At 40.4% G+C, this 13,661-nt stretch overlaps 1 protein-coding gene across 8 annotated transcripts in view; it reads left to right on the top strand.

Moving 5' to 3' along the window:
• The window catches only part of SH3KBP1 (SH3 domain containing kinase binding protein 1), a 134,597-nt gene that overhangs the window by 74,229 nt on the left and 46,707 nt on the right, over nt 1-13,661 (top strand). For 4 of the 8 annotated variants that reach the window (XM_083439451.1, XM_083439446.1, XM_083439449.1 and 1 more), the window contains 2 exons: nt 1-9; nt 6,554-6,750. The exon at nt 1-9 is cut by the window's left edge and continues 66 nt beyond it. In XM_083439451.1, coding sequence (XP_083295577.1) covers nt 1-9; nt 6,554-6,750 — 206 coding nt within the window. The remainder of the gene's footprint in view (nt 10-6,553; nt 6,751-13,661) is intronic. The other 4 variants (XM_083439448.1, XM_083439452.1, XM_083439450.1 and 1 more) reach the window with 1 other exon arrangement.

The raw sequence follows: 13,661 nt of genomic DNA on the forward strand, positions 1-13,661 counted from the left end.
GCTATAACAGTGAGTTAATTAAAAGAAAAGAGGAAATGCTAAGCTAAGGCTGCTCCTTGATTGTGTACGAATTCATCTGCTAAAGAATAATGTCCATCCATTGCACTCAGTCTTGGCTTCTCTGTGAGCTGAAGTTGGTCTGGTTTGCTTCCCGTTGCACAGCACATACATTCTCAGAATGTATACCAATATTTCTTTTCAGCATGCATGTGTGTGTACATGTATGTACAGTGTTGGGATACACCTAAAGCGCCACGAAACTTTCCTTGGTACTTAATTTCAATTTCTGCCTTGTATAGCTGCTGATAGAGGCACATATCTTCAAAGGAGGAATAGGTCAGTAGTAGAGCTTTGCACGCAGAACATCCTAGGATTCAATTTCCTGTGTCCTCAGTTGAAAGGATCTCAGGCTGCAGGGCTGGGAAAAACCTCTGGTTGAAACTATGAGCAACCATTGCCCAATGGAGTAGACAGCACTAGTTTAGGTGGATCTGTTTTGACTCTCTGTAGGGGAGTGTTCAAATAAAAAGGCAAGCCATTTTTATGCATTGAAGAACCAGGATGGGGGAACCTGAAATACTGCTCAAGTTGATTTCTGACAATTGCCTGTCATCCAGTTGTTTTAAATTTTGACAGAAGTACTTCCTGCCTCATTTCCTAACAATGGGCAGCTGTTATATTGCCAGGTCAAAAATTAGGAAACCAATAACAGAATATGGGCTTTCAACCGTTTTTGGACGATATGTCGCCCAGCCGTATTGCTTACTGCTTTGCTCCTGTAATCCCCTCCTCCAGACACTTTTGCAAGTATGTATTTGTCATGTCAGGAAAGTGGCTGGTGCAGGGAACTGCAGGAGAAAAGCCGTGGGAAGAAGCAAGGTGAAGGACCTCTTCCCTCCCATCGCTGTACTGCAGCCATTTGACAGATTGGTCTCTGCGAAATGCGTAGTTCCAGCATTAGTCTGGCCTCTTGGTATTCTGCTTTTTATGCTGTCTCAGATTTCAGGTAAACATTGCCCTGAACACATGCAACGTTCTCTTTCCATTGAAGCTAATTGAATATCAAAAAGCTTTTCCCATTGTTAGACTGTAACTGCTGTGAAGTAAGCAATAGACATCTGTAAGTGCACAGAAAAATTAAAGCAAGTAAATAATGCAGAGGACAGGAATAGGAAATAAAATATTACAATAATCCTTAGTTACAAAGATGGCAAGAGCATCCATGTTGATAGTTGCATCCATAGTGATAGACCTACAGCCATGCTGAGGGCTCCAGCATTCATTTTCCACTGCTTAATGCATGTTGTTCCATGATGCAGGGGACTGCTCATTCCTCTTTATCCTGCATGATTTGTTGCCAAAGCCTAAGAAGTTAAGGTTTGTTTGTCTTATTTGAGAATTGGTGTGCTATATATACCATATATACTAGAAAGGAATTGGCAAAAATCTTGGACAATAAAACTGCCTTTGTTGAAAAAATATATACCTGAACGAAGTATATGTTGTTGGCATCCGTCTGTCTCAGGAGACCACGGAGGAGTGCTCCTTCATGGTAAAGTCAAAGTTGGAGAGTCAAAGTTGGAAGGTTACAGCACCTGTTGTGGAGAGACATGTTTTATTGCAGGTGGGGCAGATGAAGGTGTCCTGTTTTGCTGCCACAGGTGCACCACAGCGTTTCTTCTCTGTGTACATGAATATTATTACAAAATGTTTTTTGCATTCCACCAGGTTTCTGTTACACCTGCTATATCTGTACCTCTCCAGCTATCTCTACCTTTCTACTGGGCTCTGATTGTAGAACATGTAGCGTTTCTGAGAAAGCTACCTTGGAAGTCCTGGCTTTAATCCTGTATCTAGCAACTTAAATTTGGCTTCCAGGCCTGCACAACTACTTTCCCCCAGGGGGCAGACTTTGATAATTTGGTGCCTCCCACAAAATATTTCTTACTGTCACAATAATTTCTTCCGGTACAGTTGCTTTTATGGATCTTCTCAGGAGGTACCCGTATAAATATAGTGTTGTTTTTGTGGTTGTTGTTGTTAAGTGCCCCTCGGCTTGGCACTCTGTGCATAGGAACCGCCCACACCACCCTAATTCTGACGCTGCAGTCCCCCATATAATTTGTACCAACTCACACATCCCCAGCACTATCTACACAGCCTATCTAGATTATACATCACATATTTTAACACTAGGCAGGTAATTTACTGCAGGTAAGCACACCCAGCTGTTTGTGTACATCAGGCTTCCTAAACCTCAGCCCTCCAGATGTTTATAGCCTACAACTCCCATGATCCCTAGCGAGCAGGACCAGTGGTCAGGGATGATGGGAATTGTAGTCTCAAAACATCTGGAGGGCTGAGGTTGAGGAAACCTGGTGTACATAATAATCAAATTTCCCATGACTGGGAGTCCTCTGCTCCCCAGAAGGGTATCCTCAGCAGGACGCAGTACCTGTTCACCCTCCAAGGAATTGATCCCTTCAGGTGCATCATTTCCTTGTTTTTCAGAGTGATGCCTTTCTTACCTGATAAGTTGTCACACTGAGGCTGATGCATTTCTGTCACATCTCTGAAGGTCTTGCTCACCAATCCGTCTCTTTTTCTCAGCTTCTGTACCCTAGATCAGATGCCTTGACCTTAGGGGAACAAACTTAATTCCTGGGTTCCAGGAGGTCATTGCACCAAGCACACCTCCCCCCCCCCATAACTGCTGCCTAACAGGAAGATAGTTGTACACCTGTCACGCTACAATACCCTAGCTTTCTGTCTGCATATCTCATATTTATTGGCTTTCTTTACTTGGGAGCTTGTGATTTATTAGAGATGGGGGATTGAGTGGAATAATGTGCTTGTTACATTTTGTCATCAAGGCCCCGATACACTTTGTCAGCAAAGGTAGATAACGTTGGTTTGAACATGTAGACTAATCCTTTCTCTCTCACAGCAAGTAAGTTGCTTACACTTTTGTTGCTCTTTTTTCACTCATTCCTTGTGTGTTCCTTATCTTGAAGATAAACCTTTAGGGAAGAGAAAATAGGTAGTGATGGAGCAAATAGTTTGCATGCAAATGTTCCAAGTTTAGTCTCTGAAATTACCTGTTAAAAGGATCAGGTAGCAGGTGATGCCATAGATTCGTCTTTGAGATCTTGTAGAACTATCAGTTAGAGAAGATAGCACTGGATTCATGGTCTGCATAAAACATAAATATGCAGTAAAGAGGAAAGAAGTAAAATTCGCTGTTTCTTTTCTCATGTTTCCCTTCTCCCTCTAGGAGTGATACCGCAAGACAATGCCTATTTGTATCTTAGCTTTATAACTTTTCCTCCTTGGCTGCTAGGATCAGATTAGACAGAAATAGTTGTCTGGCTCAGATGTTTGCCTTTCATAAGTCATAGTCATGATTAACCACAGTTCTGACTCCAGATGACGTGGAAAACTGTGCTTCAACATAATAAATGTGGAAGATTCTAAATTCCCAGCTATGAAGGAGGACACTCGCTTTCTCCCATTCTTCTTGTTCCAAGAAACTGGTTTAACATATTGTGCTAACATGGCTAGAGTGTGACACAGGTAAACCAGTGTTGTCTAAGTTAGCCAGTACAAATACTCAATATTTCTTAGTGACAAGCAACCTTTAGGAGCAAAATGGAATGATCAGATACATCTTGAGTTTGCTTGCACAGAGGAAATGTTGGCATGCAACCATAGCAATAAAATATCCATTCTCTCTGAAGATACTGAGTGCTTTGAAGGAGAAACAAGTTTACCCTCTAATATAAACAGAATAGCCTTTCTCAATAAGGATAGTAGAGTGAAACAGGTTGTCTGTCTTGATTTATTTTATTCCTGCACAGGGGTGTGGATATGTGCCTTTGAAACAAGATTGTCTCAGCTAGAGAGGAATGTAATTAAATGTTTTGGCAATGATCAGGTTACACAGAGTATTTGATTGCATATTTGATTAAGTACTATTTAGCTTTCTTTTTCTTCCTCAAATCATTTTGATTGCGTAACTGGCTTGATGTGAGTCATACACTTAAAAGGTCACATATATATGGATTGACTACAAGTACCATCTGAATAAGATTGGTATGGTAAGAAGCTCGGCATTCAATTAATTTTCTCATCTCCCCTCTCCCCCTCAATTTTCATTACACAAGTGTTCTGAATTAATTTCTTGGATCTTCTTCTGGATCCAGTAGGAGCAGTGAGTACAAGCAGTATGAAGTCAGGTAATGCTGATGATGCTCAGTGTGAAAAAACTTCACCTGTGTATACCCATTTGTTCTAGCCAGGTGGCCCTGAGACTCTGCACCAGATGGTTCTTAGAGCTGACATGGCCACCAAAGGCTGGAGGTTTTTGTTGTGGGCATACCTTAGTTATAGATTGCCCTGTTCAAGCATATTCACCTTGTGTCAGCCATACTACCCTTAAGGCAGCAGATGAAAACTGCCCTATTCTCCCCCAGCTTTTGGTAGGATATATAGTGATGTGGTTGTAACCTGTTTACAGTTGCTGGTGTGCGTGCGTGTATGTATCATACCACTGTGTGATAAAATAAAAGTGTTGTGAACAATGTTAAAACATAAAGCACCATTTAAAAAATAAAAATAAAGATAGTCATTAAGGTGACTGACCAATCAAAAATAAAAATTAAATAGCTTCAAAATCCTGTCGGCATGATTTTGAAAGCTCTTTTGAAAGTCAAAAGCAAGGATGTCTGACGATTTGCTGCTTGATTTGTGTGCCATAGCATGGGACCAACAACACTATATTCTGGACTTCTAGTTGAGGCTACTTGGGCATGTGTAACATTAGAGACAAGCTGTGCTGTTTTACATTCCTCTAACTTTGTGTCTAGCAGGGACGTGGGTGGCCCTGTGGTCTAAACCATAGAGCCTAGGGCTTGCCGATCAGAAGGTCGGCGGTTCGGATCCCTGTGACGGGGTGAGCTCCCGTTGCTCGGTCCCTGCTTCTGCCAACCTAGCGGTTTGAAAGCATGTCAAAGTGCAAGTAGATAAATAGGTACTGCTCCGGCAGGAAGGTAAACAGCGTTTCTGTGCGCTGCTCTGGTTTGCCAGAAGCGGCTTAGTCATGCTGGCCACATGACCCGGAAGCTGTATGCTGGCTCCCTCGGCCAATAAAGCGAGATGAGTGCTGCAACCCCAGAGTCATCCGCGACTGGACCTAATGGTCAGGGGTACCTTTACCTTTATCTTTGTGTCTCACAGTGCAATCCTAACCACGTCTACTCAGAAGTAAGTCCTGTTGAATTCAGTGGGGCTTACTCCCAGGAAAGTGGGGTTAGGATTGCAGCCTAAGGCATCTTGAAGACCACTGTTGGAAAAGCAGGTAAGAAATACCGCTTATTTGTCAAAGGCCTCTCCCTGCTTTATCCAAGGGAAGAGAAGAGCTCATTTCATTTTGCTTTTTTTACCGATTCAGTAAACCCACCTTATCACACACACTTGCTTCATCACTTAATTGCCTAACAGCTTCATCTGGCTTTACATAAATCATAATATTATGATGCCTTCCATATCAAGTTACAAAAGGAATTAATTGAGAACATTTTAAATGCAATCTTTTCTGGCTGCTAGATATCTTTCACATCCTTGCATGAAGCCATCCTGGCAATGGCCAGAAGGGACAAGTTGCGCTCAGTAAATACATCACACACTGTTTTTAAATACCAGTTTAAGTGGCCAAGAAGCCATGAAACTGAACCAACACTGCTAGGTTATGGAACCATTTAGATAAATTATGTAACCGCTGCATCAGACAGAATTTTGGAAGTCTCTTTTCAGGCATGCAAATCTCATTGGACCTGTCATTGAAAAGCTGCAAATTATTCCAGCAGGGCTCCAATTTCAGCTATCAGAAATGCTGATGGTATTCCAACTGGGAGTACCTAAGAACTTGATTTTGCACTTGGTCAAGATCAAAAACAGCAAAGAATCCTTGTATTTCAGCATTGCAACAGATGTGGAAGTATAGTTTAAATTTGGATTTGTTTATTTTTAAATGGTGGATACCTGTTTATCCTCATATGTTCTCCATAATGCTAATAACCAGTGCTTTATTTCTAAGAAAAATGTTTAGGGGTGCTCACATTTTCCTACTCATATTGAAATACTGCCCCTCAATGAGGCCAAACTTAGATTCGCAAAATGTTTAGGGGTATGCGTACCCCTGCATCCCCCCAGAAAAAAGCACTGCTAACAACCTTAATAAACCAGATGCTTGTTCTACAGTCAGTTTTACTGCTACAATAAGAGTTTTCTAATTCCTAATATAGGAAATTAGAATCATAGAACTATAGAGTTGGAAGGCACCACGAGGATCATCTAATCCAATCCTTCAGATGCAGGAATCTCAACTAAAGCATTCATGTCAGATGGCCATCCAACCACTGCTTAAAAACTTCCAAGGATGGAAGCCCGTTCCACTGTATAGGCTTATCTGCTGCTGCATGAGTGTTGCTTTGCTTACCTTCACTTTTTGAAAATCTTAAGCCACAATTTTCATTTTTGACTTTCCCTCTTGTAGGTCTGAGAGATGCTACCGGCTCAGAAAGTGACGGTGGTGATTCAAGCAGCACGAAATCAGAAGGAGCTAATGGAGCAGCAACAATCCAACCCAAAAAGGTCAAAGGGGTTGGCTTTGGAGACATTTTTAAGGACAAACCTATAAAGCTACGTCCAAGGTCAATAGAAGTAGATAATGACTTTCTTCCAGTTGACAAGGTACAGTTTCTAACTTAATTCTTATGTGTGGACCTGCTTGGTTTCCCCCTCCCAAGTTTGGCTGTTGGGTTTGTCCTCTGCTCTGCCAAGGTCAAGAAAATGAACATTGGTTAACTGATGTGATCAATGTCATTGCCTATAAGAAAGATACATCACACCAGTGATTCATTCATTCATGCACACCTGGCCTCACTAACTATAGCTGAGAGAACAAGCTTTCAATATCTACTTTAAGATTATACTAATATTATTATGGGATATGGTAATTCTGTTCAGTTACACTGTCTTCAGTGTGGTTTTGTACATTTCCTCCCCACCAAGCTGCAGCTATGGTGGGTTCCATAAATGAGTACCAGTGATCGGTGGCCCTGTGGAATCTTTCCTTCCAAAGTGTATTCTATAAACTTATCATGGCTCTGGACGTTCCAAGTTATGGTACATATAATGCAATATGAACAGGTTGTGCCTCTTAATCTTACCATAATTCTCTGTTATGTAAAGTGAAATTTATAAAGTGGTTCTTTATTTAACCTATTTTAAGGTTCTGCTACTTACGTACAAAGCCCTAAATAATTGGACCCAGCCAGGGCTCTACAGTCAGCTGATGAAACATGGTTAGTTTTGCCACAGCCTGATAATTTATTATTTAGGCAAGCGTTTCCCTGAACTGAATTTCTGATTTTATTAACTGACTTTTTCTTTTTAAAACGGTTTTAATTGTCATGCTTTTTAATCACTTGTTTTAGTGTATATTTTAATCAAGGATGTTCTGGTATTGAGTGGAATCATTATTGTTTAACCATGTATTGATTTATAGTTGTAAAATACTTAGAAGCCATTTTGGCATGTAGGTGGTATATAAATTAATAATTGATTATTTCATAATAGTATGGTAGTTTTGCATTGGCAACTAGATGATCAGTCTGAGCGACTCTTCAGGTCGTTGATGTTTTAACTACATAGTTATGTGGAAGTGCTGGTTTCAATCTAAGGATTAACTAACACTAGCTAAATGGTCTCTCTCTGAAAGAAAGAAAGAAAGAAAGAAAGAAAGAAAGAAAGAAAGAAAGAAAGAAATACAATTATCCTGTCTGAGAGTCATACACTTCAGTTGATAGGCTTGTGGGTAGAGTGTACTTAATTCATTTGCTGTGTGGGAATGAGATTAAAAGCATGCTGATGAGTGTCTGTGTGTGTGTGTGTGTGTGTGTGTGTGTGTGTGTTTGTGTTTTAAAGAAATAACTCTGTAGGTGTGCTAAAAATCTATTTATAAGGTTTACATATGTGTGTATGTGGTCTGGTCAGTTTCTGAATGAGCCAACTTCACATCGTGGGTTTTGATACTAGCTTGTTTCACTTAGAAGAATTTGTTTTAAATCACTGTCTGAGGTTGCTAAAAAAACAGTGAGCCTTGATTGTTTGAAACCAAAACTAATACTGCAGACGTCCTTCTCCTGGGCTCACAGGAAGGTGGGAGCTCTTGACCTGAGGCTTTACTCATGCTCATTGCAACTTAAGCATGTTCCACTAAACTATTGTTTAGTGTGACATGGGAGACCAACCATTTTGTTACATAATCTATTTTCATTCTTCACCAAGTTCACTTTCATCTTATCTGGATCTAACTTTAATCTGTTCCTTTGACCACAGCCTCCAATAACTGGTTTAATATACTCTCAAGCCCCCTACCACATGATTGTGCTCCATTCAACCCATCCAACAGCCAATATTAGCCAATATTTGTAAAAATTGAAACTAAACTCAACTGAAATCCTCCTTCTCTGTAACAAGGAAAGAAGCACACAAACCCAGCAGTCCTTTCCTTGGGCTCCTTGGGCCTCATCCGTGCAGCACTAAACCATAGTTTAGCTAGATAACAAACCATCTGTATTAGTTCCTAATGTTCACTTTTCTTTCAAAATCCCTTTTTCTCACAGCAAATTGATTATTAGGTTCCTACCACTCCTTCAAATGCACTTAAGTGCCATTTGGCTTACAAAATCTCTTTTTGCAGCAAATTGATTTTTTATCATATTCGTATCACTCCTGAAATTTCATATGCTCTTAAGGGCTACTTGATGCTGTCTAGAGTTTATGGGATTTTCTAACAGTAGGCATTTCACTTCTGCTTGCACACATCTTAAGAAAAGATCAATAAAATCGATTTCTATACGATAGAATTACATGATGAATAATAGCTTTAAAGTGAGGTATATTTTCCCTTCCCGACATGAAAACTACACAAGCACTCTCAATAAATGTTCTCTTTTCTATTTATAACAGTCTAATTATACAAACAGAATCCTGATCATGTTCCTTAGATGATGATGAGTCTTGGAAAGCAAACAACTCTTCCAAGAATTTCCTTTTCTAAGAGATCATTGTACCCTCTTGTGCAAAGCTGATTTTGCAAACCAGCGCATGTTGTGAAACTACTTTTAGACCAGAGGTTTGGAGAAGTAGTAGATTATTGCAAAGGAACACTGTACAATTGTTAGTGCAGCAGTAAGTTTTACAAATATTTGTCTTCCCTGTCTAAAGAATATCAGGTATAACTCAGTTGAGATCTGGTTTTTAATTTAAACAAACACCTGAATATGTGTGTGCAGTCATTCTCATTTAGTATATGATCACATGAGTGGGGTTCACAAGCTCTATTTAGCATTACGTGTCAGTGGAAATGGATAGTAAAGTAGGGTGTGATGTCTGGTAAAAGAAAGGGTCCACTTGAACTGCTATGAGATTCAACACCATAACAATTCCCCATCTTAGTTTATAGACAAAAACAGATTATTGAAACAATAACTGCAGTCTACTATCCATGACACTGCTCACTTTACAAGAGTCAAGGACCAGATGTTATGAAAACATGTCCGTTTCATTGAAGTTGATGTGTTGGACTACTTCAGAAGACACCCCCCACCCCCGTTTTCAAAAATCTGTGTTTGAGGTAACAGAAGTTGCAGGGGTGAAAATTGACAAGTAGCTATTGCGCATGTACCACTGCTCCTGCCTAAAGACCACAAATTTAGATTAAAAATGCTCTTGGAAAACGTGAGTGCTAGGATTAAAACAGTAGATAATACAGTTGCTTCTGATTTACTTTATCAGTTCCTCTATCTTAACAGTTATTTTACAAGAATAGCAGCTTGGAAAAGCAATCTTATCCATTGAGCAATTATTTTAAAGTAGAGTGTTTTATCAGAAAATGACTTTGTTCAGCACCTTCTCCCTCCAGCATTCATTTGAGTTGAAATGTAGGTATGTGTCACTGTAGAGGTCAGAGGATCCGCCACAATGAGAGCCCATGATTGGTTTTCCTACATAGAAAAGTTAATGTGCAAGAGAAAAAGCAGGATGAGAATCAGACTACTGCTCTAGTTTTCTTCATAGATTCAAGGATCATCTAGTCCAAGTGGATCACACACACACACACACACACACACTTTATTTCTCCATCCTTCATCCTTCAACCAACTCCAAAGGTTGCCAACAGCAGAGGGCATCATAAGAGTAAGTTTCACTATGATAGTTTGCCTAGTGTATAATTAAACAGACCAGGGATGGGAATTAGATCCAGCCAGCAGGCCAGATCCTTATCTCCTCCACACCCCCATGAGCCTTGTTTAACAGATGGGTAGGGCCACCCACCTGTCAATCAAATCACAATGATATCAGGTAGCCCATTTTTGCATAGCACTGTGCACAGAAGCCCCAACAATCAGATCTTGCACAGTGCTGTGCAGCTTGCCAGCTGCAAAGATCAGCTGACCGTTGGGGCTTGCACAACACTGTGCACAGAGGTCCTGATGGTCAGCTGACTGTCAGCACTTGCATAGATTGGATGTTGCCCACGGATGAGAGAGACCAACCTTCTGGTTTAGTGTTGTGTTTTTGTTTTGGTGATAGCTACTCGCTGTTTCTCCCACTTTTCCAAATAAATTTCTAAAATGAGTTTCTGGGCTGTACTGGTTTCTGGTTTCTGTTTGTTCCCCCCCATGTTGTTTTGACCTTTGGGCTATACTGCTGTTTTAAAGTGCCTTGGAGAACAGGAAGGATGATGGGCTGAAATTATCAGGCAGGAGACTTTGAATTTGTCTGGACTCCCTCCTCCCCAGTAGATTACAGTGTGACAGTGGGAGTCCTACAGTCCTTGCCCTAGGTGACAATAAGTGGTGGCAGTGGAAAGAAAGAAGTGAGACAGCCCCACAGTGTAAGTGAGCTATTCTACTGGGTTGGTGCTGGAGTGGGAAGCTACAGGCTTTCACAGGATATATCTAATCCAAGGCTGGCAATTTATCCAGTGGAGTTCTTAAGCCTTTGGAGTTCTGAAAATGTAGTACAGTTATTTTTAAGAACAAGCTACTGGAAAACTAGAAGGCTAGACTTTAGTTGTTTCCAAATGGTGTATTCCATCAGTTGCTTGAACTGAAACTCATCGTTTAGGAAACTGGGCTTGGTGACTCAGTGTGGGTGGCTTCTTGCCTTGTGTGAGTCAAATCTGAACCTGTTCCACTGCATAGTTTCAGCTGAGCATATTGATGTCTGTGTGACAAATTAGTCCAGGGTTGTAATTATTTCTGTTGATTAAATGTTCAGTGTTCCCCTTCCTAGGGCATAAGTAAACATGATTGGCAGCACTGATCAAATTGTTATTGCATGCATTTAAACATGGTCTGTTTTCAATCGGGGTATTATTCTTCACCAGTTTGGTCTCCTAACATTTACCTTTAGTGCATTATGCATACCATGTTTTCTCCTATAGGAGCAGTACAGAAGCCACACCTATCATCTAGTATACAATATAATTTAATTAACATTTATAATGCACTTCCTTGTTCCTTTCCGTCGCTCTTCATAGAAATCATGCTCCCTGGCCGCAGTACAAAAACATTCTCAGGAACATAGATATTTGATCTTTTTATTAAAAAAATAACATTTTATAAAATTAAAATAAGGTATTCTTCTCTGGATTCATTTCTGGATGCCTTATTTAAAAAGTACTTTATCTTTAGTTCTGAAAATTATACCCTCCATTCCTCATGCTGTCTGTTCTGCTTCTCTGTATGTGTTGTCAGAAGAAGCCCAGGATTTTTATATTTGCTTTTCTCTCTCTGGAAAGGAGAGAAAACCACTGCCTCGCAAGAAGCAAACTGCAAGAAGTTCCAGGTTTCCTGTCAAGTAAACAAATGTAAGCTTTGTTTCCTCATAGCTCACATTAGCCTTAAAGTGTGACTCAGTTTTAGGCTTGGCCTCCCAGACTTAGTGAGCTCAGCACTTCCAAGGAAGTGGGAGGACTCCTCTTGCTGCTCTTGAACGCTTACTATAATCTCTAGAAAGGCAGCTTTACTTCACAATGGGAGAAGAGGTATGTCTTTCTTATTTTTAAAAAAGAACTTCTTCATTTATTTCTGCAACTGTATTCTAAGTCATGTAATGTAGAGCACAGATGTTTGGCAACAAGAGGCTTTGCCTGTATCATGGCTTTAAAATGATGTGTTAGAAGTGAGAGACTTTTCACTGAAAGCAGCTCCATCTGTGTTTGTGAAGAAATAAGTAACATATTAAAATAAGTGGCTCCTCTACAGAGGCAGAACGTCCTGGAACTCTCTGGCTGCCTCTTCTCTCCCCCCCTCCTTTGATCAGTAAATGTACACAGATGTTTTATGATATTCTCATTTTAGTGTGATATTTTTAACTGTCTTTAATATTGTTATTCAATTAACTTGTACTATCTCTATGGAAGGCATAGAGTTTTCATGTGCTTATTTTATTATTTAAAAGAAAATGAAAGAAAAAGAAAGGATAGGGAAGCAAGTCCACTTCCAAAATAACATATTTGTTCTTGTTATTTGTTCTTCCAAAAAAAGATTGTTATTTCTGGTTAAAATATCATCACTTATTAGACTTACATCTGAAACCCAGTTTGGTAAATGCCATTTTTAAGATGTTGAGAGTTTGTGTAATTATACAAAACAGTTGCCTTGAGTTACAAACCTTATTATTTGCCAACTTTGTAATATATTTATGTATCTATACATTTCTAATCCTCGTATTTTTGAAAAGCAGTTGTCTGTCACTTCTGTTTAAACATGGAATGAAGCTACATAGCTCCTTAAATAAATGTATCAACTTAGCATGTGCCGTGGGTCTTCCTGTACATAAGGGAACAATAGAGAACAAGAAAGAGTTAGATGGAGGGACAGTATTTTCATAGCTTGCTGAAATGTCTGTGGTATTTTGGACGTATCGTATTTTTCGCTCTATAAGACGCGCTTTCCCCCTCCTAAAAAGTAAGGGGAAATGTGTGTGTGTCTTATGGAGCGAATGCAGGCTGCACAGCTTTTGCTGAAGCCAGGAGAGCAAGAGGATTTGGTGCTCACCAATTCCTATTGCTCTTCTGGCTTCAGCGATAGCCTCCCGAAGCCTCCTGAGCAGAGTGGGAGCGCAGCTTTCCCTCTCTGTGCAACGCCCCTTCATCGAAGCGGCAGGAGATGCAGAGCCGCTTCCATTTCTCCTCCCGCTTCGCCGGAGAACCGCTGCACCCCTTCAGCAAAGCAGGAAAAGAAATAGAGAGGGAGAGCTGCGCAGTGCCTCTTTAGTGCTGAAGAGGTGCAGCGCAGAGAGGGAAAGCTGCGCAGCGTCCCTTCAGCGAAGCGGGAGGAGAAGCAGAGAGGGAGAGAACTTTTTTTTTCTTGTTCTCATCTAGAACTAGTTGCGTCTTATGGTCGGGTGCGTCTTATAGAGCGAAAAATACAGTATTTTGAAATGCAACTCAACATATGCTCAGTGCTACTTTATCGAAGTAAACACTGCTAATTCGTAACAACAACAACAACAACAACAACACAAACAGACACAATTCACCTGGAACCACTCCTTCTACAGGCAAGCTCTGTTAAAATGAAAAG

Source organism: Podarcis tiliguerta (assembly GCF_965153285.1).
Source record: "Podarcis tiliguerta genome assembly, chromosome: 4".
Taxonomy (NCBI): domain Eukaryota; kingdom Metazoa; phylum Chordata; class Lepidosauria; order Squamata; family Lacertidae; genus Podarcis; species Podarcis tiliguerta.